The following is a 24,607-nucleotide window of genomic DNA, read 5'->3' on the forward strand; positions in this document are numbered from 1 at the left end:
ATGAAAAATCAGCAAATTTACTTGTTCATGCTTGAGTTCGTTCAGTATTTCCAAAAAATCAATTACCAACTTAAGAAATGCCCCTTTTTTATCCCCTTTTTGTCATTAGTACATTTAAAAAATGTTTGCATTGTACAAGTATATCTGAATTTCACAAATACTGTGAGGCAATATATATATACATGAGTGGTAACTTAGAACAAAAGGCTTTGTTAAGGATTTGCTATTGTGAAGTTAAATATAGTACATATTAGCTAATAGCTCTTCCATATGTATCTTAGTCAACTGAAGGCTCACATCAGCAACAGCATATGCATATACTTTCTACAATATTTTTGGAATTTTTAATATTTAAATTAAGATCATTTTAATTTTACCTCCTAGCCATGAATGACGATTATATGTAGAGAGCTAACTTTTGAATGTCCTCTAATTTCTAGTAGGTATGTGTATGGATATATAAACATATATCTATTTATTTATGGGCTTCCCTGGTGACTTAGTGGTAAAGAATCTGCTTGCAATGCAGGAGCTGCAGAAAGACAAGGGTTCAATCCCTGGGTCAGCAAGATTCCCTGGAGGAGGACATGGCAACCCATTCTAGTATTCTTGCCTGGAGAATCCCAGGGACAGAAGAGCCTAGCAGGCTATAGTCCACTGGGTCTCAAAGAGTCGGAGACGACTGAAGCAACTTAGCATGCATTTATATTTATAATTTTATTTGCTTCTCTAATAATTCCATAAAGTCAATTCACTTGTCTTGTTACAGAACACTAAAGTTCAAAAGTTAAATAACTTATGCAAAGTTATCTTTGTTACTCTTTTCTGGTGCTTCAGACATTAACAATGGAATCCACTGTGCTCTTAGTGACATATTAGAGAGGTGTCTGGGTTCTGGAGTATAAAAACCCAGGTTCAAACTCTCTTAGCTGCAAGATCATCAATTATTTAATTTTTATAACACTCTATTATCTCATTTGTGAAATAAATGATAGTTCTGTTGTTAAGTTTCAATGTGAAATATATGAAGGGTCCAGTAAAGTGTTTGGCATGTAACAGGCACTCAATAATTACTGGTTGTTGACGCAGTTGTTTTTTTAATGCACATTTCCAAATTAGCTAGGCATCACAGACAAAACCTAAGTATGTGTTTATCAAATTCTAAATGCTAGCATGCTCAGATCTCTTTTATGAGGAAAACAGACTTTAAAGGGATTTCTTCTGCAAGTTTTTCAAATCTTTGTGTTATATGTATCAAATAAAGTCAACCCAATATGCAAGGTTGTTTTTTTTTTACTGTGTAGTACCAAAAATCCAATGAAATATTTTCATCTTGAGCACATAAAATACTAGATGCACAGAGCTTTTGTTGTCCCTGAGTGAGACTGAGCCATTCCAGTCAGCCGTTGGTCCTGCTCTACCATGTTTTTCAGAGTTCTGGGATGCCAATTGACATTACTGAAGTTATGACTAGTGTTCCTCATTTCCCCACATACATGTCAATAATCCTGATGACCACAGTGTATCTTTCTCCTTTGCTTATCTAATACCCTTACTTTCACTGCCAAAATCGGCAGTAAGTGCTGAAAGGTTATCTGCTGTGTTTAAATGAACTACTTAGCAGTGATCTTCAAGGTAACGTTAGAAGAAAAAAAAAGACTTCGTTATGAACAGTAATTCTTACCTGTTTGCATTTCGAAGCACATCAAATAGACTGCTTAGTGTGCTGTCATTCTGGAACACATTTGGAAAACTGGAGAGAAGCTCCCACACAGCTGTCTGCTCTTGTACTTGTGAGAAAAAGGACAGCACTTTAACCATTTCCTGAAACATTGTCTTCTGGTTGTTTGGATCACTTGATAGCTTAAAAAATAAAACCACAGACAGGGCGAGATGAGACTTCAATATCTGTAACCACACGGCTGACTCTTTGAAAACACTGAAAGTCTAGAGTTTCAGTTAAGTAATTCAGATTTTCATTTAGTTTGAAGTAATCTTTTACTTGGAAAAACTATAACCATTTCAAATGTTTTTATACGTAATTGAATTTTTTCCTGTAATTTTAAATGTTGGCATATTTAATGTTTGCTTAACAAAACTATTTATACAAAATACTTTAAATTGGGTTTTGGGAAATTAAAATTAATTTCTTAAAATAAAATTAGCTTCTGAGTAATATGTTTGTTTTTCTCTAGGATCTAGTTTAGGATATATAGAAAAATACTCTCTATATCCATTAGTAGTGCGTGCTCAGTCTCTTAGTTGTGTCTGACTCTGCAACCCTGTGGACTGTAGCCCACCAGGCTCCTCTGTCCATAGGATTCTCCAGACAAGAATACTGGATCGGGCTGCCATTTCCTCATGCAGATCCGTTAGTAGACCTTATATTATTTGCATAGAAAACCTTTAAAATTTAGGTGTTTTATGCATAAATGTGTGACTACATATACAAATATATGAAAATGTTTACTATTACAATTACACATACTTAGCAAAATATTTCCAAAGTTCTATTGCAATACAAGGAACTTTAGTTATAATAATGATTTATAGTGAATATCCTATAGTCACATCTTGTACTCTAAGCAAACAAATAAAAGAAAACCATGATCTTTACTCTTGCTCTGGATCACAGGTCCCAGATAATACCTTCAGAAGTATTTTCTTCATTATATTCCCACCCCAAACAATTTTCTTAATAAGCTCATTCATACTAGTAGTCAGGCTTTTGTTGGATCTTAATTCAAGGTCTTTCATGCTGAAAATGTGATTTTGAACAAGGTATTCTTAGCCACACATTCTATATGACTGCTGAGTTTGTTGAGATAGAATTTTAAGTACTCTACATTGAATTGGCATTATCATAACAGTGTTTCTAATCCGGTTCATTTGAAAAACTCAGATTAATGAGGAGTAATTTAAGCATTCTGTACTTCAGTTCAGTTCAGTTCAGTTGCTCAGTCATGTCTGACTCTTTGTGACCCGATGGACTGCAGCTCACCAGGGTTCCCTGTGTATCACCAACTTCCAGAGCTTGCTCAAACTCATGTCCATCAAGTCAGCGATGCCATCCAACCATCTCATCCTCTGTCGTCCCCTTTTCCTCTTGCATCAGTGAGTCAGTTCTTCACATCAGGTGGCCAAAGTATTGGAGTTTCAGCTTCAGCATCAGTCCTTACAATGAACAGTCAGGAATGATTTCCTTGAGGATGGACTAGTTTGATCTCCTTGCAGTCCAAGGGACTCGCAAGAGTCTTCTCCAACACCACAGTTCAAAAGCATCAATTCCTTGGTGCTCAGCTTTCTTTGTGGTCCAACTCTCACATCCATACATGACTACTTGAAAAATCATAGCTTTGACTAGATGGACCTTTGTCAGCAAAGTTATGTTTCTGCTTTTTAATATGCTGTCTAGGTTGGTCATTGCTTTACTTTCAATGAGCAAGCATCTTTTAATTTCATAGCTGCAGTCAACATCTGTAGTGATTTTGGCATCCAAAAAAATAAAGTCTGTCACTGTTTCTGTTGTTTCCCCATCTATTTGCCATGAAGTGATGGGACCAGATGCCATGATCCTAGTTTTCTGAATGTTGAGTTTTAAGCCAGCTTTTTCACTCTGTTCTTTCACTTTCATCAAGAGGCTCTTTAGTTCCTCTTTGTTTTCTGCCATAAGGGTGGTGTCATCTGCATATCTGAGGCTATTGATATTTCTCCTGGCAATCTTGATTCCAGCTTGTGCATCATCCAGCCCAGCATTTCCCATGATGTACTCTGCCTATAAGTTAAATAAGCAAGTTGACAATATACAGCCTTGACATACTCTTTTCCCAATTTGGAACCAGTCCATTGTTCCATGTCTGGTTCTAACTGTTGCTTCTTGACCTGCATACAGATATCTCAGGAGGCAGGTAAGGTGGTCTGGTAGTCCCATTTCCTGAAGAATTTTCCACAGTTTGTTGTGATCCACATAGTCAAAGGCTTTGGTGTAGTCAATAAAGCAGAAGTAGATATTTTTCTGGAACTCTCTTGCTTTTTCGATGAGCTAACGGATGTAGGCAATTTGATCTTTTGTTATTCTGCCTTTTCTAAATCCAGCTTGAACATCTGGGAGTTCTCAGTTCAGGTACTGCTGAAGCCTTGCCTGGAGAATTTTATGCATTATTTCGCTAGCATGTGAGATGAGTATAATTGTGAGGTAATTTGAACATTCTTTGACATTGTCTTTCTTTAGGATTGGAATGAAAACTGACCTTTTCCACTCTGTGGCCACTGCTGAGTTTTCCAAATTTGCTGGCATATTGAGTGCAGCACTCTTACAGCATCATCTGTTAGGATTTGAACTAGCTCAACTGGAATTCCATCACCTCCACTAGCTTTGTTCGTAGTGATGCTTCCTAAGGCCCACTTGACTTCACATTCCAGGATGTCTGGCTCTAGGTGAATGATCACACATTGTGGTTATCTGGGTCATGAAGATTTTTTTTGTACAGTTCTTCTGTGTATTCTTGCCACCTCTTCTTAATAAGCTCTGCTTCTGTTAGGTCCATAGCATTTCTGTTCTTTATCATGCCCATCTTTGCATGAAATGTTCCCTTGGTACTCTAATTTTCCTGAAGAGACCTCTAGTCTTTCTTACTCTATTGCTTTCCTCTATTTCTTTGCATTATTCACTTTTTATCTCTCCTTTGGAACTCTGCATTCAGATGGGTATATCTTTCCTTTTCTCCTTTGCCTTTAGCTTCTCTTCTCAGCTATTTTTAAGGCCTCCTCAGACAACCATTTTGCCTTTTTGCATTTCTTTTTCTTGGGGATGGTCTTGATCACTACCTCCTGGAATATCACGAACCTCCATCCATACAATAAAACTCAGAGGATCAAGGGGAAAAATGTTAGATGTGAACATGTTTAATTTATTCTCATTTATAAAAATTTGAGAGAACTCAAAAATTTTGATTTTGCAAACTCTCATTGTATGTGGAATTTCATTAAAAGAAGATGATCAGTATCTTATTTTCTTATTTTCACATCATAATTTAAGACTAGCATATAAAAAAGGTCATTAGCACTTCATATTATAAAGTTCTTGTTTCTAGTGTATAATATTTTGGAAAGAGGGATATATTGTTTCGCAAAAATCAAAGTTTTAAATTAGGTTTTATCTTAGAAGAAACATTTAAAAGATTACTCATTATTCTAGCTTCTGCGAATTACCAGGCTCTGAGAGTTTAATTATTAAACTTACATTACATCCTGAGTAATCTCACTTAAAAATCTCAGAGAAAACAGTCAATCTTCATTCACCATAAACCAAAGTCAAATTTCATCTACAAAGATGAGATTCCATCTCCATATTATCCTTAAAGCAACATTCTTGGTTTAATGAATCATTTCAATCCAGCACATTTAAATGGAAAGTAGTCATTGCTTAGAATTTGACATCATATGTGAACCTCTATGTGAGGAATTCATGCCAAATATGAGCCAATATTTCAGTCAGTATTTTCCAGTCCGTGAGACCTATGGACTTGCTCTTTGAATCACTTTGAGTTGCTTTGTGCATACAAGAATGGAAATGATACATTTCCTGCTATTGTTATGAGACCCTGATCATATTAAAATGTTTACACTCACCTGAGAGAACTGGTTCATTAGTTCTTGGAGAGAAGACTCTAAAAGGGTCTTGTTGGACAGGCAAAATATATTAAGAATATTTTTCCCTAGAGTGGTCCAAGAGAAGGCATAATCAGCAATATAACCTGGATATTTCTCACACAGTTCTCTTCGTATATCTTCTGAAGTTGAATTTTGCTGTAAAAGCTAAAAATGTGTGTGAGAAAAGTGGTATAACAATGTTAGTAAACACAGATATCAAATATACTAGTCTTCAAGGAAACGTACATAATAGCTATGCTAAGTTCCTGCATTATAGCAACTATTAAATTAAAACTAAAATACATTGGGTTTACCCATGAAAATCCCTGAGAGAATATGTGAATACAGTGATTATTGTCATCTTTATGTTTTAAAATATTTACATATGATTTTTTTAACTGAACTCATTTCTTGTATCTGACTAGACAACCTAATGTACTAGATCTTCTCTGACAAAAACCTTCAGGCTTAAAAATCTTAGCTTTTCCTGGGGATTTAGCAGCAGAGATTTAGGGTCCTAACAATTTGTGACACCTCATGGGAAACTGGCCAGGATTTTTGGAAGACTTCCAAAGAGGATGAGCTTCAGAGTCTAGTCTCAAGATCAACAGTGTTTATTTAGAAGAAGTAGAAAAACATGGATTATGTTTCATTGGAAAAGCAATAATTTCATTTAGGAGTTAAGCATTAAAGAAAAAAGAAAAACACATATATGAAGATACATAAAAGCATATAATTACCAAAGGCAATAATCGGAAAGCATTTTTATAATGCAAGTCCCCCACATATTTTACAGTACAGACCAGTCACAGATGTAGCACTATTTTCAGCTATAATATTGATCACATTCACCATTATTAAGTTGTTTAGATATTTATAGAGCCAATTACAGTGAGTTGCAATATTTAATGCACCCTTCCTAATAATTAATTCTTACAACCTGTCAGGTGAAGGCTCACTACCTTCATCCTTCCCCTTTTATATCACAAAATCTACACTATGCCTTCCAGTGATTCAACTTCTAAATATAATGAAGTAAGACAGGATCCATTTATTCTAGGATATACTCTAAGTGCCAGGTCTTCTAGTCATTCATCTACATCTCTTTCCTAACATTACATATAAATTCACTCCAAAATGATTTCTCTACTTATTCTTGCAAGGGTTGCAGAAAGCAGTAAACAGAAAGAAAGAGGAATCAGAGAGATTGCTGACACAGGCATCAATATGTCATTCTAATTTTTATATCCTTTCTCTGCTCCAACTACTCTGAAAATATGTATCTATACATAGAAAATTCATTTTTTACTTATCTCCACTGGATATATGACTCTGTGCTGCCTCACAAAATTCTGAAATTTTATTCCATCTGAGAAAGAGAACCTGGGAATTTCAATACAATACAGTGGGGGTTTTTTTGAGAATAGCATTGCTATTTTAGCTATTAAAGAATTTAACTGGTATAATACAAGAATGTTTGCTTCTAGTATTAGAATATAGAAGAATTGGAATGGAATAAAATTATAAATTAAATAAAATTATTAGAATATAGAAGAAATGGAATGGAATAAAGTAACTTTTCCTAGTTTACACCCTGATGTGACTTATGGAGGCTTTATACTGGAATTAAGTATAATTCCAGTGGGGTGGGCTTTCCTCAGTTACACAGGGTGATTTAGGTACCTCAGCTATTATATAAACCAGGATTTCAAAATCTAGGCTGAACTATGAAGGTCTTATATATCAACCAGCACTGGCAGAATTGCCTTGATAGGTATGGTGCATTTTCCATACATTTTTGAATTGTTCTTTGTTTTACTGACATAAACAAGTTTATTAAAATGCCTCAGTATACATAATGTCAATTCAAGGGGGAATTAATAGACACACATTAAGTAGCAATGGTTAAGGTCACAGGAATATGAATAACATGAATAAAGATCAGAGTTATGTCTCCATGTTTCAGATGGAAGAAATATCTACTAGATAAGATGTGGATGTATTATTAAAATTCTTGTGTGTGTGTGTGTGAGAGAGAGAGAGAGACAGAGAGACAGAGACTGAGAGAGAAATAGTCCCTCAATGGCAAAATGTTGACAGTGATCTCCTCTTAATTTCTGAAGAGCATGCAAAGCAGGACTCAAATGCCCATGGGCCAGCCAAGTAACTTAAATGTATGAATCTGGCTGGATAAAAGACCATAAGGAAAAGTGGGGATTTCAGTTAACAGAAGGGTACCTCTTTGGCCTAAAGGCATTCAAATTCAATTTCTTAACAATCCTTGTATATGTGCACACACACACATGTAGCTCATAGGTTGCCAGTATACACCTCTGATAGAAATGATGTTTATCATTTTGCAATCTGGAATCTTAGAGAGGAAGATGAGTAAACCAGACAGAAATCCATAGGTAAGCTCTTTAAGCCATGCTAAGGAAAGGGATTTTATTACTTTTGGGAGATATTTTTTATAGCTCCAATTTTTCCAAAAGCATTATTAGTATGGATGAGGCAGCAAGTCTGATGGCTGCTATAGGTTCATTTGCTTTCATAAAGCATTTTTTCTTCTCTGCTTCAGAAAATTAAAATATCACATATAATGCCACCCTATTTTTTTTTACCAAATGAAAATCTTAAGTTCAATTAAGGGACTTAACAGGGAAGTAAATAAATATCCAAGACTTTAAAGAATTTAGAATGTCTCTAAATTAAGCTTTTTATCAAAGAGCTCCTAAGAAAAGAATCTCTCTAAGATATTACTCCAAATGGGAGTCCTCTATTAATCTAAGAGGTGTTTGTTTACCTGCTTTTTATTATGAGCCCAATATAAAGCTGATTGAAATTACCTTTTCCAAACTAAGAATCCGGCCAAGCGCTTGACTACCATTGAAAGTATCTGTTCCAGTACTTTCCAAATCAGCACTTGGACTAGGAAGTATTGTGGCTGTTGTAAAAAGAAAGAAAAGATTAGCAAAATAAACTCACAAACTCACACACACACACACACACACACACAAGAATCCATAAACATCACTTATGCTTTCATATACTCCACAACAAGAAATGTGTTCAAATATGCACCTTCCATGAAAGTTTCCTACTGTCAAAATGCTGAATTCATCAGTTTTTCCTTTCACATAAAACTGTGATGGTTTTGGTCTGCTCTTGGGTTCTTTCCAATCATTCTAGATGTCATTTGCTTTCATTCCAGTTTATATCATTAAACTTTATCACCAATATTATTGCCTAATAAACAGAATCATTTCAGTGCAAGCCTAGAGGATCTGAGGTGCCTTCACTAGCCCCACAATCCATCACACCCAACATCTGGTTGAAGAATCTGCCAATGCGCAATGCACATCTGGTGATAATGTTGGTTTTTTTTAATTATTCAATTGGGAGGCTAAAATCTGCTTAAGATCATAAATTCTCTCCTCCCCAAAGTGGTTTCTGAATGATATTTCAGATCAGATAAATGGGAGGAAGCAATTAGTCCAGACTACAGTATACTCTAATTAAGTAATTCCCAAAGTGGTCTCATCCAATACCATTTATAATGTGGCACACTGTTCTGGGTTAGGAGCATTAGCTGGAAAAGTAGTTCAGATCTATAGCATAGAGATTCATTAGCCAGTGTATTGACTTTTATAAATTTTGGACAGAAATACTTTATTATCCTCACAACAAAAAATCTTAATATTCAAAGATACAGTGACCAGCATCAGCGGGGCCTAGACTTTGTTGAAATGCTAACGGGGCTGAAGAATTTACATTCCTCCAGACCAAAGCAATACCTTTGTGAGATGACTGGCCAGAAATATAAGCCATGGCTATTGCACAGAGCAAAGCTAACTCGACCACGACAGTATGATTTTATTCTTCTGTTCTTTAGCCTACTCAGTCAGACACCCAGAGATCATTCACCACAGCATGTTAACGCCTCAAAACCATTCACAAACGTATTCTTACTACAATAACAAAAGATTTTTTTTTTTTCATGTGGCTCATCAACTTAGATTGGAATGTTAGTGTCACAGAATCTTAAATATCACATGGCATTTTTAAACGTTCTTTTTTTTTCCCCCCAGAGCACCAATCATATTCTGACATAGAGGAATCTCTGTTTTGTTCACTAATATATGTCCAATAGCTCAGACAGTACCTACACGATAGCGGGCACCTAATGAATATTTGCTAATGAATATGAAACAGTCCTGCTGTCTTGAGAGTTTATTCTCAATTTGTGGCTTCTCATGACCGTATCTCAGGAACATCTGCAGCAGAAGTACCTGAGCAGAAGGTTCAGGAAGCTCAGCATGTGGGCATTCTGCACACTAACATCTGAGGGCCGCTGGCTTAGCTGTGAATGAAGGAAGCACACAGGCACAATGAATGACTGTGACACTGAGTGGTGGAGTGGGAGGAAGAAGACTATTAGCTGGGAAGTCCCACCCTGACAGTTGCTCTAGTACCAGCTCAGCTGGATGACTGCAACAGGCAGGGTGCTTAACCTTGTTGGGCCTCATATTCCTCACAAATAAAATGTAAAGCCCAGACAAATCTCTGAGACTTCATGCAATATGTTTTATTGCTGGGCATTCTAACCATTCCAGTGTCATTTAACTGTAGACAATGGAAGAGTTCCTGGTCAAGTGTGGGAAAGTGTGTAATTCAATATTATATTAGCACCATTTAGGCTTTTGCTCCTAGAGATATCACAGTAATAACTTGCATAATTGCACCACCACACTCAGGCAACTGTAAGGAGTGTTTAGATCTCTCAGGATAGGCTAGGCATTCCATCTTTGCTAGAATTGTTAAAAGTACAACTTTTAAAGATGAGACCTTTACTGGCTGTTCCAAAAGGCCTGTTCTAAACTGGACAGAAGAGGATAGCTTACCCAGTGATGTGTGCCTTTTTTGTGGAACTTCAGTACTCTGAAGTGATAAATTGCTGTCCTTCTCCAGGTTGGATGACTTGCTCAGAATTTCACTAGAGAAGAAAAAGCAAGAACTCGATCTCACTCATATTAATTTCAGTTAGTTACAGCAATGTATTATGTGGCAGATTCCAGGGCTCTCCCAGGACTTTCAAATTTTTAATCTACTTTCTAGGATTTTACGACAAAACTCCCCTCACCATATATCAATGAATATATAAGGGATCCTACAAAGTAAATTTTTCTTCAGAGAAAATAGTCTAGATAAGGTTGAAATCGTTTTTTGGTTTTTTTTTTTACTATATTCTTACAGTAAGAAAAAGGACATAGAGCTAAACACTGAAAATATTTACGATATATATATTGTCTTTTAAAAAGATGGTGTATCACAAACAGATGGGAGTCAAAGACTGCTTTGTGTACTGAAATAAAGGTCTGCTTATTTGTCAACCTTTAAAGGAAAACAAGTTTTCTATGTTAAATTATAGATGGCATTTTGAAGATTATCAAAGATGAATACTTCCAAGAAAGATTCAAAGAAGTGGCAGAACATATCTAATCTGCGCTAGGGGTACCGTGGTTGGTGTCATGGCAGGTGGCACCAGATGTCAAAGAAAGAATGATGCATGCAGCATTTTAATTTCACTGAAAGTATCAAGGCTGTAATGATAGCATATGATGCCAGGAATCTCTACAACATGATCACACCACATTTTGGCAGAAAACACTATTGGACCATCCTACAATTCAGCAATCTTCTTATTTTTTTTTAACAACTTCCTGTTTATTATTTTTAAAATAGAAATAATCACATTTTCTTGAAAACTTGATATACCTAAAGTAAGTATCTGAAATAAATGTATCTATTTCAAGAATGAAATAAGTCCAGATGTCTGAAGTGAATAATGTGAATTTTGTCTGATTGTTTATAAAAAGCTTTCTGAAGGTACATAAGAACAGATATAAAAAGACAAGAGCAGAAAAGCAAGAAGTTCTGCTTGCTACAGTGGTTTGATTCTACTTCCTTTTTATAAACAAGATCCGAATCCTGGTTCCAGGGTACTTTATGATTTATAATTGGAAAAAAAAATCTCTCTTTTTCCCCAGTGTGTCCTTTTAATAAAAATGATAAGAAAAGGTGGTATTTGTCTTCATTCCCTAGTGTTCTTTCAGTATCCTCTATAAAATGTACTGGTTGCTCCCAAAGTTCTGCATTCTTAATGTATATTTGAATTATTCATGACCATGACTATATTCTTCTAAATCTTCTTATATTCCTTATGCTGACTATTTGAATGGGAAAACTGTTCAGATAAAAATAAGGACTGACCTGGACCTTTTCCCTTCTCTCAAACAGAAAGTTTTAGACAGTTTGAGAAAGTCAGTTTCACTTTTCTTTTTCTTGACACTTTTTTAGTTCAGCTTGAAATACTGTAAGGAGTACTACTGAATATCAACACATTGTGAAAATAAAGGGAAAACTACCTTCATAAAAATTTTAAGGAATAGGGACAGCAACAAAAACCAAAGGGAAAGCGACAAAGATCAAAAAGAGCAAAGAAAGAGCAAGAGAAAAGACTGAGTAATAAATGGGAGTGGAGGAGGAAAACAAGAGGTGATAAGAAACTAAGGAAGTATGAGCTTGGAGAAGCAAAAGCTGCATCTGCTCCATAGCGGACATCTTGCCCATTTCCCCGCATTCAGGTAAAAGCCCTAAAACTACTCCTTCAAATATTCTTTCAACACCAAAGACAAGTTCATCCCTTTCCCAGCAAGCTACTGGCTCAACAGTTCTGAACTTACTCAACAGAAAATGGCTCCTCTGGACAAGGAACTCTGGAGGCTTCTTTTCTTTTCTTTTTTTAAATAAATTTATTTATTTTAGTTGGGGGCTAATTACTTTACAATATTGTAGTAGTTTTTGCCATACATTGACATGAATCAGCCACGGGTTTACATGTGTTCCCCTTCCTGGACCCCCCTCCCACCTCCCTCCCCATCCCATCCCTCTGGGTCATCCCATTGCCCCAGTCCTGAGCATTTGTCTCATGCATCGAACATGGAATGGTGTTCTGTTTCACATATGATAATATACATGTTTCAATGCTATTCTCCCAGAACGTCCCACCCTCACCTTCTTCCTCAGAGTCCATAAGACTGTTCTATGCATCTGTGTCTCTTATTCTGTCTCGCATATAGGGTTATCATTACCATCTTTCAAATTCCATATATATGCATTAGTATACTGTATTGGTGTTTTTCTTTCTGGCTTACTTCACTCTGTATAATGGGCTCCAGTTTCATCCATCTCAATAGAACCGATTCAAATGTATTTTTTTTAATGGCTGAGTAATATTCCATTGTGTATATGTACCATAGCTTCCTTATCCATTCGTCTGCTGATGGACATCTAGGTTGCTTCCATGTCCTGGCTATTGTAAACAGTGCTGCGATGAACATTGGGGTACACGTGTCTCTTTCAATTCTGGTTTCCTCAGTGTGTATGCCCAGCAGTGGGATTGCTGGGTCATATGGCAGTTCTATTCCCAGTTTTTTAAGGTATCTTCACACTGTTCTCCATAGTGGCTGTACTAGTTTGCATTCCCACCAACAGTGTAAGAGGGTTCCCTTTTCTCCACACCCTCTCCATGGAGGCTTCTTTTCTAAAGGGACCTGCCTTGACCTGGAAGTGGCCATAGTTACATGGTGGTCAATGTATCCCATGTTACAGGAGTGGGGAGGTGGTTCACATCCTTTTAGGTGGTCCTGGTCTGGCTTTTTGTCAGGGAGAGAGCATGGGATATCATACGTGCTTTGCAATTCATCATCCTGAAAATTTTCCCGGTTTATTTTGTATTTACAGCATGTAGTGTGATGGCATGTGTACTCTGCCACTGCACAACTATTATCTGTAAACTCAAAATGGAAACCACAAAGTAAATGTACAACAGCAAGCATTATGGGTAAAAAGATGAATTAGGGCTCTAAGATGAAATTCAGTTTATCTTCTCCAAGAAAGGTAATTGGTTCTTTTAGTTCCTATTAAATTGCTAAAGGAGGACAGGAAGGTAGTAACCAGTCTTACTGAGTTCAGGGTAATCTCTGACCATGCTTATAGACAGAGAACTCTATGCTTCTTAGACAATGAATGGATTTCCATTATTTCACACAATTTAAGCACTTTGTACATACTTAGTTTATATCAATTTTAAGTGTACTATGTTTGCTTGTGTACCTATTCCTATCACTTTTCCATTTTAGGCTGTGACTTCTTTGGAAGTAGGCACCATGATGATCTTTTTATTTGAAACATCTAGTATGGTACTGAACCATAAAACTGTATAGCTGATTAAATAAAAATAGATGGTATTGCCAGGGTGTAGAAGAACTTTGGAGTTAGTAGGTATCTTTCAAATTCCATCTCTGCCTCTTCCTAAAAAATTGCAGCCTCATCTATAAATTAGGAATGATACACCTACCTTGCAAAGCTGTTGTGAATATTGTGTGAGGTGTGCTTATCGAGTTCCTGTTGGGGCCCTGTCGTCATAGATACTCACCAACATTAACTGTCAAAGCGCCCACAAAGATGGTACAAAGACAGCCTTCAACATCAGTATGCAGTTGAAGCCCCACACTTATGTATCTATGGCCCTCACAAGATCCTTCCAGAATACTAGAAGCTTCAGGATCTCTGGACACCAAATGGATACACCTTTATTATTCATAAACTGGGGCCTGCACACATTGGCTGGTGAGGTGGGAAGAGGCAAAGGGCCTAACCCAGAATTTTGTAACCCTTTCTTCATTTTTAAATTTAATTTCTTTATCAGTTTACTCATAAGAGGAATTTACCATTTGAAGGAATGATCAATTTTCTCTTTGGGCAACAAAATTCTTAGGAAGAATCTATCTACAGTGCATTCTGTTGGCAGATGGCACATGACAAACACTGAATAATAAAGAATATCATTTGGAAGAACGGATAGCTAAGGAAGCAATGTTTTTATTTTTTGTTCTTTTTTAATTTTAATTTATTGTTTTTATTGACAGATAATTGTTTTACAGCATTTTGTTGCTTTCTGTCAAACCTCAATATGAATCAGCCATAGGTAAACATATATCCCCTCCTTTTTGAAACTCCATCCCCATCTCCCTCTCCATTCCACCCCAATAGTTGATACAGAGCCCCTGTTTGAGTTTCCTGAGCCATACAGCAAATTTCTGTTGGCTATCTATTTTACATATGGTAATGTAAATTTCTGTGTTACTCTTTCCATACATCTCACCCTCTCCTCCCCTCTCCCCATGTCCAAAAGTATTCTCTATGTCTATTTTTCCATTAGTTCAGTCACTCAATCGTGTCCGACTCTTTGCAACCCCGTGGACTGCAGAATGCCAGGCTTCCCTGTCCACCACCAACTCCCAGAGCTTACTCAAACTCATGTCCATTGAGTCAGTTATGCCATCCAACCATCTCATCCTCTGTTTCACTCTCAGCTGCCCTGTAAATAAATCTGTCAGTGCCATTTTTCTAGATTCTGTATATGTGTGTTAGAATACTATGTTTCTCTTTCTCTTTCTGACCCACTTCACTCTGTATAATAGGTTCTAGGTTCATCCACCTCACTAGAACTTACTCAGATGTGTTCCTTTTTATGGTTGAGTAATATTCCATTATGTATATGTACCACAACTTCTTTATCCATTCATCTGTTGATGGACATCTAGGTTGCTTCCATGTTCTAGCTATTGTAAATAGTGCTGCAGTGAACAATGGGATACATGTGTCTTTTCAATTTTGGTTTCCTCAGGGTATATGCCTAGGAGTGGGATTGATGGGTCATATGGTGGTTTTATTCCTAGTTTTTTAAGGAATCTCCATACCGTTTCCCATAGTGGCTGTATCAATTTACACTCCCACCAACAGTGCAAGAGCGTTCCCTTTTCTCCACACTCTCTCTTGCATTTATGGTTTGTAGAGTTTTTGATGATGGCCGTTCTGACTGGTGTGAAGTGATATCTCACTGTAGTTTTGATTTGCATTTCTCTAGTAATGAGTGAGCAGAAGGCAATGGCACCCCACTCCAGTACTCTTGCCTGGAAAATCCCATGGACAAAGGAGCCTGGTGGGCTACAGTCCATGGGGTCGCTAAGAGTTGGACACGACTGAGCGACTTCACTTTCACTTTTCCCTTTCATGCACTGGAGAAGGAAATGGCAACCCACTCCAGTGTTCTTGCCTGGAGAATCCCAGGGACGGCGGAGCCTGATGGGCTGCCGTCTATGGGGTCGCACAGAGTCGGACACGACTGAAGCGACTTAGCAGCAGCAGCAGCAGCAGCAGTAATGAGTGATGTTGAGCATCTTTTCGTGTGTCTGTTAGTCATCTGTATGTCTTCTTTGGAGAAATGTGGTTTAGGTTTTTTCCCTAAAAACTTTTTGATTGGGTTGTTTGTTTTTCTGGCATTGAGTTGTATGAGCTGCTTGTATATTTTGGAAATTAATCTTTTGTCAGTTGTTTCATTTGCTATTATTTTCTCCCATTCTGAGGGCTGTCTTTTCATCTTGCTTATAATTTCCAGTTTTCCCAGCACCATTTATTGAAGAGGCTGTCTTTGCCCCACTGTATATTCTTGCCTGAAAAAAGCAACTTTTTTAAATAGCCTGGTCTGCCTCCCTTGTTGCACACCTGGCTCTGCAAAGATCCTTGGAAGAGGAAACACCCAAAGAAGGCAACACATGCATAAACATATAATCAATCTTACACTGTATCCACCATATTTATTCATAAACTCACAAACATTTATTAAATTCCCAGGACATATAGTGGGCAAGACAAATTTAAAAAAAAAAAACAGGGATTATAATATGTTAACGGTAATAGCTAAGGAAAGATATGGCCAGGGGATGATGACCACACATGACAGGGGTGCTAAATTAGAGTTATCATTTGCATTTTGTATAGAGCAAGATCCTATAATCATTACTTAATTCATGGCTCTTGCTAACTTAAAATCATTTTGTTCATCCTTTCACTACACTAGTGGTTTCCAACTGGGGGCAATTTCTGGCCCCTCCCCTGCTGCCAGGGGATATTTGACAATATCTGGAGACATGTTGGCTGTTACACTGGATAGAAGTGATGCTACTTGTATCTAGAGGCCAGGGATGAGGGTAGAGACCAGAGATGCTACTAAACATTCTACAAGGCACAGCACAACAAAGAAATATCTGGCCCCAAGTAGCAATACTGTACTAGGCTATGACAGAGACGTGGACTTATTCAATGACAACATCAATTCCCTAGGACCAACTCAGGAGATTTAAAAATTCTATTCAGGAATTCGGAATAGGTATAAGGAAGTCTGACAGAATCTTTCTCATACTAGATAGCTCTGGGAGGTATATTAAGTTCAGTTCAGTTCAGTCGCTCAGTCGTGTCCGACGCTTTGCGGCCCCATGAAATGCAGCACGCCAGGCCTCCCTGTCCATCACCAACTCCCGGAGTTTATCCAAACCCATGTCCATCGAGTCAGTGATGCCATTCAACCATCTCATCCTCTATCGTCCCCTTCTTCTCCTGCCCCCAATCCTTCCCAGCATTAGGGTCTTTTCCAATGAGTCAACACTTCACATGAGGTGGCCCAAGTATTGGAGTTTCAGCTTCAACATCAGTCCTTCCAATCAACACCCAGGACTGATCTCCTTTAGGATGGACTGGTTGGATCTCCCTGCAGTCCAAGGGACTCTCAAGAGTCTTCTCCAACACCACAGTTCAAAAGCATCAATTCTGCGGCACTCACCTTTCTTCACCATCCAGCTCTCACATCCATACGTGACCACTGGAAAAACCATAGCCTTGACTAGATGGACCTTTGTTGGCAAAGTAATGTCTCTGCTTTTCAATATGCTATCTAGGTTGGTCATAACTTTCCTTCCAAGGAGTAAGCATCTTTTAATTTCATGGCTGCAATCACCATCAGCAGTGATTTTGGAGCCCAAAAAAATAGAGTCTGACACTGTTTCCACTGTTTCCCCATCTATTTCCCATGAAGTGATAGGACCAGATGCCATGATCTTAGTTTTCTCAAAGTTGAGCTTTAAGCCAACTTTTTCACTCTCCTCTTTCACTTTCATCAAGAGGCTCTTCAGTTCTTCTTCACTTTCTGCCATAAGGGTGGTGTCATCTGCATATCTGAGGTTATTGATTTTTCTCCCGGCAACCTTGATTCCAGCTTGTGTTTCTTCCAGCCCAGCGTTTCTCATGATGTACTCTGCATAGAAGTTAAATAAGCAGGGTGACAATATACAGCCTTGACGTACTCCTTTTCCTATATGGAACCAGTCTGTTGTTCCATGTCCAGTTCTAACTGTTGCTTCCTGATCTGCATACAGGTTTCTCAACAGACAGGTCAGATGGTCTGGAAATCCCATCTCTTTCAGAATTTTCCACAGTTTATTGTGATCCACACAGTCAAAGGCTTTGGCATAGTCAATAAAGCAGAAATAGATGTTTTTCTGGAACTCTCTTGCTTTTTCGATGATCCAGCAGATATTGGCAATTTGATCTCTGGTTTCTCTGCCTTTTCTAAAACCAGCTTGAACATCAGGAAGTTCACGGTTCACGTATTGCTGAAGCCTGGCTTGGAGAATTTTGAGCATTACTTTACTAGCGTGTGAGATGAGTACAATTGTGCGGTAGTTTGAGCATTCTTTGGCATTGCCTTTCTTTGAGTTTGGAATGAAAACTGACCTTTTCCAGTCCTGTGGCCACTGCTGAGTTTTCCAAACTTGCTGGCATATTGAGTGCAGCACTTTCACAGCATCATCTTTGAGGATTTGAAATAGCTCAACTGGAATTCCATCACCTCCACTGGCTTTGTTCGTTGTGATGCTTTCTGAAGCCCACTTGACTTCACATTCCAGGATGTCTGGCTCTAGGTGAGTGATCACACCATCGTGATTATCTGGGTCATGAAGATCTTTTTTGTACATCTTCTGTGTATTCTTGCCACCTCTTCTTAATATCTTCTGCTTCTGTAAGGTCCATACCATTTCTGTCCTTTATCGAGCCCATCTTTGCATGAAACATTCTCTTGGTATCTCTAATTTTCTTGAAGAGATCTCTAGTCTTTTCCAATCTGTTGTTTTCCTCTATTTCTTTGCACTGATCACTGAGGAAGGCTTTCTTATCTCTCCTGGCTATTCTTTGGAACTCTGCATTCAAATGGTTATATCTTTCCTTTTCTCCTTTGCTTTTTGCTTCTCTTCTTTTCCCAGCTATTTGTAAGGCCTCCTCAGACAGCCGTTTTGCTTTTTTGCATTTCTATTCCATGGGGATGGTCTTGATCCCTGTCTCCTGTACAATGTCACGAACCTCTGTCCATAGTTCATCAGGCACTCTGTCTGTCAGATCTAGTCCCTTAAACCTATTTGTCACTTCCACTGTATAATCATAAGGGATTTGATCTAGGTCATACCTGAATGGGGTAGTGGTTTTCCCTATTTTCTTCAATTTAAGTCTGAATTTGGCAATAAGGAGTTCATGATCTGAGCCACAGTCTGCTCCTGGTCTTGTTTTTGCTGACTGTATAGAGCTTCTCCATCTTTGGCTGCAAAGAATATAATCAGTCTGATTTCGGTGTTGACCATCTGGTGATGTCCATGTGTAGTGTCTTCTCTTGTGTTGCTGGAAGAGGGTGTTTGCTATGACCAGTGCATTCTCTTGGCAAAACTCTATTAGCCTTTGCCTTGCTTTATTCTGTACTCCGAGGCCAAATTTGCCTGTTACTCCAGGTGTTTCCTGACCTCCTACTTTTGCATTCCAGTCCCCTATAATGAAAAGGACATCTTTTTGGGGTGTTAGTTCTAAAAGATCTTGTAGGTCTTCATAGCACCATTAAGGCACTATGCAAAACTTAGGTGCCTCTTGAATCCAGCATGTAATCTCATCTGGATCCAGAAAATTCAATCTGGGTGAGGCAAGAAAGGCTGAGTCAAATCTCCAAGTGGCCCATGGCATCATTTTGACTTTTACCAGACCCAGCTCACATGTCCAGTACCATGGAGATGGTTAAGAGCATTGCTTCTAAGATGCTGAAGAAGTAGATTCTGACTCTACCACATTTATAGTGCTCTACTTCAAAAGGGACTTTATAAGGGAAACATCTTGCATTCAAAATGTTAAATTTAAGGTACTGGGAGGGAAACTAGGCTGAGTAGTTTTACTTCTTCTCAGACATGTCTACCAACAGTTCCGTTTGGGAAATGTCACATTTATAGATATCATCATAGTGGTAGGATTTATGCACTTATACTGAATGTCTTTGTATCTCCTGTGAGTGGGAAAGACTACCTGTGTGGGTGGCATCCATGTGCGCCATGGTAATTCTGTCTCTGAAAGGAACTGTTTCTAGGAAAGACACATACGGCAAATCCTAAAAAGAAAATTCTGACTTTTTTTTTTTGTCTCTAAGGATTAGTTAAACTTATTCTATTTTCCCCTTTCCCCCTGAAATATAGTTATACAGGTAATGCAGTGGCACCTGGAAAGAAGGTGTGAAATATGCTCCAGGCCCAGTTCTGACTCCAGCTTCAGATGATAGGCATTACTAACTTTAGGCACAAATAAGAATGTTATAATGGCATTGAGGCCTCCTTGGGTGTACAGTCATCCTTCCTGACTACCCCCAAGCAGAAGTCATTCACAGGCAACTTTTAACTTTTTCATAATATCTTGAATTTCATCCTGATGTTCATTCCTTCAGGGTCTTCCATGATTCAGATATAATCCCTGCATGCCCATGTTCAACATGCACCTCTCTTCTAGGTGGCTCACTTGCCAATCAACAATCAGTCAAGGTGTTAAGATTTAGAAATGCCTTAATATGTTGCTCTGTCCTAGGGCTTTTTATATTCCTTGGAGGGACTTTGGAGATGTTAAATCTGAGCTAATACATTTCTAAAAGTTTTCAGAGGCACCGTGATGGGGCAGATGAGGAAATGTCTTGGGGGAAGATGCACATCAGAAGCACATAGAATATGGGGGAGGAGACAACATTACAGTAGCTTTCAGATGACCCTGTACACATTATGTTCTACTTAGCCCCGACACAGGGAGATTAATCTGGCAACATTACAAAGGAATTTGTAATTCTGCCATCATAGTCAGTAGCAAAGCTGTCTGCCTAGCTCTCTAAACTGACTATACAAGGATCACCGTTAATTTCTTTCTTAGGTTCTGAGATTCTTTTTCTATGTTGTTGTTGTTGTTTAGTCACTAAGTAGTGTCCAACTCTTTTGCAACCCCCTAGGCTGTAGCCCGCCAGGGTCCTCTGTCCATGGGATTTTCCAGGCAAGGATACTGGAGTGGGTTGCCATTTACTTCTCCAGGAGATCTTCTCGACCTAGGGATTGAATCCACATCTCCTGCAGGCAGATTTTTTACCACTGAGCCACCAGGTAAGCCCTTCTTTTTCTATCTCAAATACACCTTCCTCCAGTCTGGTAACTACCACTCTATCCGATCTTCATGATCTCACCCATACAAGTCTCTGGAGAACTCTTCTGACATCTCCCTACCCACCCCTCTCTCCACTCCAATAAAATATCCAACAGTTAGATATATGTTCATTGGACAGAAACAACGTCTCAGAGTGTCTATATAACTATTCACCATCTATTGTCTAATGTTTTAGGCACAGTGAGAACTAAACAAATAGTCATCACATTTACCATGTGACAGATTAATTTACCTGTTTAGTAGTTTCTGTCTTTCTCCCACCAGATTTTAAGTTTTTATGGGAATGTGCCTTAGTCATCTCTGTATCCACAGTAACTTGGATAGTCTCCAGCACATGATACATGTTCAGTACATTCTAACTCAATGAATTAACAATTTTGCCTGCATGGCAGTTAAAGACTTCCTTCCACTTTGTTTTTGATAAACGATGCTTTCACCTTTCTTTTTATACAAATACTCACTAAAATGATTACTAGATGGTTATACATTACTCTGAAAGTAATACAGTTATGAGACCTAATATATCTTACTTCATGTTGATAGTCAAATGAGGATGCATACCCGTTCTACTTCCAGTTACCTTAGATTCCCAATAATATCTTTAGTTTCTAAACACATCCATATTTTTCACTACTAAACAAAAGCCTTGGTACTTAAAAAAATGCCCCTGAATAGAATCAGATTAGCTGTGTTTCACGTTCTATAGGAGCCATTCGATACTCTGAGCAAAGGTATGAATTTGGAAACCATGGGTCATGGATGAATGTCAACACAATAGAGACAAGGAGTAAATCCATAGATGGAATTCCCCAGCAGGAGCTGCAGGAGGGCTGAACTGTTTCTCCAAATAATGACCCTGTGAGCTCTGCAAGATGATCTTTGCCATTTGCCAGCTGTGTGAGCAACAGCACAGTCAAGAGCTCCCACTGTTCTGGTGTATTCTTAGAGGCAGTGCAAGGAGGAAGGACCATAAGGGTAAGTCCCATGATGCTGGATCATCCCTTGTGCAAAAGAGCAAGAAAACAATAAATGTAATCATTTCTTCTTTCAGACAGCTAGTTACAGTTGATGCTGAGTTGATGGTTGAATTTTTTTGTAAACCACTTCATCCTGAAGCTAATGCTTAAACAAGTATGAATTTAATAACAGAAGACTGGTGCTAATGCAAAAATGCATCAAAACACCTGCCCAGCAAGTAGTGACCTCAGTGTGATCATGTCTTTCAGAAGAGCATTCTATTAAAATAAACAGGGTGGGCTTCCTTTGATAAGGCCAAAGATAGCATTTTTTTCCCCTCACTTACAAAACAGAAAAGGAAGACTGTTTTGTTTCTTAATGTGGTTATGCTAGTGAATATTTCTTCACCAAAGGGAAGCAATTTAGTGAAATGACTTACCCAGTGTGGAATGGCTTACCTAGTAACCACATCCCAGTTTCATTGCATGGCTATATAATGCATAAAAATTAATAGCATGGTGGGAGATATCATTAATGCAATTTTATTAGTGCATGTAATTTCCAAATTAAGCTCCAATTACTTGGCAGTTTAGAGAAAATACAGAATATACAGCAATATACAGCTTGAGCTCAATATAATACCTGGAGATTAGAATAAAAGTGAAAAAAAGAGACATGATCAGCTATCAAGAGAATAACCAACAGAGGGTAAAAATAAACTTGGAGTTTAATCTTAGTTCTAAAATCAACTCAATGGCTCATCTCAGGGGCTCCATGAATTTGGTCCTCTATTATGTTACTGAGGACCATATACATAGAAATACACAGAAAAATACTTTTTTGGGGGTGGTAATATGTATAGATAGACTTCTTAAATATTGATAACTATTCTCCTTGTTGTTATTTAGTTCTTCATGAGAAAAAAAAAAAGATACAAAGAAGAGAGCGCCAAGTGGATCCAGTTTGTAAATAATGGACATTAATTTTCCTCATATCTTCTCTAACACTTGGTTCACGAAATGTCCATCTCAAGTACAACTTCTCCATGAAGGTTTACCTGATTACATCAGCTGAAAGCTCTCTTTCTACTTTAAATATGGAGGATGTCTTGCTTCAGTTTCCTCCTGGTATTCTTTTTCTGCACTATCTCCTATTATCACTCATTTAGCATTTACCTTCTCCTGCTAGCCCAGATGGTAAAGAATCCATTTACAATGCAGGAGACCTGTGTTGGATCCCTGGGTCAGAAAGAAGGGAATGGTAACCCACTCCAGTATTCTTGCCTGGAGAATCCCATGAACAGAGAGGCCTGATGGGCTATAGTCCATGGGTTGCAAAGAGTCCGACACGACTGAGCAACTAACACTTTCACTTTTCTCCTGCTAGAACACAGGCATAAATCATGCCTAACTCATCACTCACACAGGGACACAGAGACTGTGAACTAGTTGAATGAATAAAGTATTCATTCACTTTATCTCTACACTGAGTACCCAGGGGGACAATAGGCTCTAGTCATCTTTTAGTCTCCTTGCAGAGATACACAACGAGTTGCTAGTTGAGGTAATGCTTGTATATGCTTAGAACGTTAGTCTCATAGACAATATGTCATGCCATTTCCCTGTTTAAAAATTTCCAGTGGCTTCTCATTATACTAAAAACAGAAGGCAAATTCCTTCCGTTTCCTTACCTGTTTGATTCTTCATGCTCTTTCTCTGGGGTTTTTCATTTTTTCAACAAATCCCCTGCCCCTTTCATAATCCTGCACTATGTTCTATCCATATTAGGCAACTTTCTATTCTTCTAAATGATCAAGGGTGTCCCCATTTCAGGATCACTGACTGCTTCTCTGCCTGGGACTTTCTCTTCTAGACGTTCATATGCTGGGGCTGGCTTCTCCCGGTCCTTGTTGGCCTCCACTCAGATGTCACCTTCCAACAGAGGCCCTTCTTTTACTATCCTATTTTGCTATTTAATTCTCACCTTTCAGTGTCTACCTCTTAATTTGCTCTATTTTCTTGCCAGTACATTTACTATTATTGGTGATTATGCTATTTATTCATTTGACTGCTTTTTTGCTTTTCCATTAGAATACAAGTAACAAAAGGGTAGATAATTTGTTTGATACATCTCTGTATTACAGTGCCTAGAATGGTGCCTGGCACACAGAAATTTCTCAGCCACTATTTCTTGAATATGTTGATAAATAAATCAGTGAACATCAGAGCGCTTTATGCATAAAGACTAAATAACTTATTGACACAATAAAAACCATTGTGAATCAGCAACCCAACAATTACGTTGTATCTCAAGTCATTTCCCAAGATAATTCTTGACGTGTTGATATTTTATGTTAAATACCTTGTAGTTACTTACTCTCTCAAAGTATAACCCATACTAATTGATGATCAAAATCATGATGATAATATTAAAAGAGAAATGGTGCTACATGCCAATGAATTTAAATTAAAATTTGAGGGACCAAATATCTCTGATTACAGATAAATATAATCTTTTCTGGAGAAACACACAAAAC

The 24,607-nt window shown here is 38.0% G+C and overlaps 1 protein-coding gene across 2 annotated transcripts in view; it reads right to left on the reverse strand.

Moving 5' to 3' along the window:
• The window catches only part of ABCA12 (ATP binding cassette subfamily A member 12), a 182,923-nt gene that overhangs the window by 99,585 nt on the left and 58,731 nt on the right, over positions 1–24,607 (reverse strand). For both annotated transcript variants that reach the window (XM_081583043.1, XM_081583044.1), the window contains exons 4-7: positions 10,554–10,645; positions 8,499–8,596; positions 5,632–5,817; positions 1,685–1,863 (exon numbers count right to left, since the gene is read on the reverse strand). In XM_081583043.1, coding sequence (XP_081439169.1) covers positions 1,685–1,863; positions 5,632–5,817; positions 8,499–8,596; positions 10,554–10,645 — 555 coding nt within the window. The remainder of the gene's footprint in view (positions 1–1,684; positions 1,864–5,631; positions 5,818–8,498; positions 8,597–10,553; positions 10,646–24,607) is intronic.

Source organism: Giraffa tippelskirchi, chromosome 3, assembly GCF_054371585.1.
Source record: "Giraffa tippelskirchi isolate mGirTip1 chromosome 3, T2T-mGirTip1v1.2.pri, whole genome shotgun sequence".
NCBI lineage: Eukaryota > Metazoa > Chordata > Mammalia > Artiodactyla > Giraffidae > Giraffa > Giraffa tippelskirchi.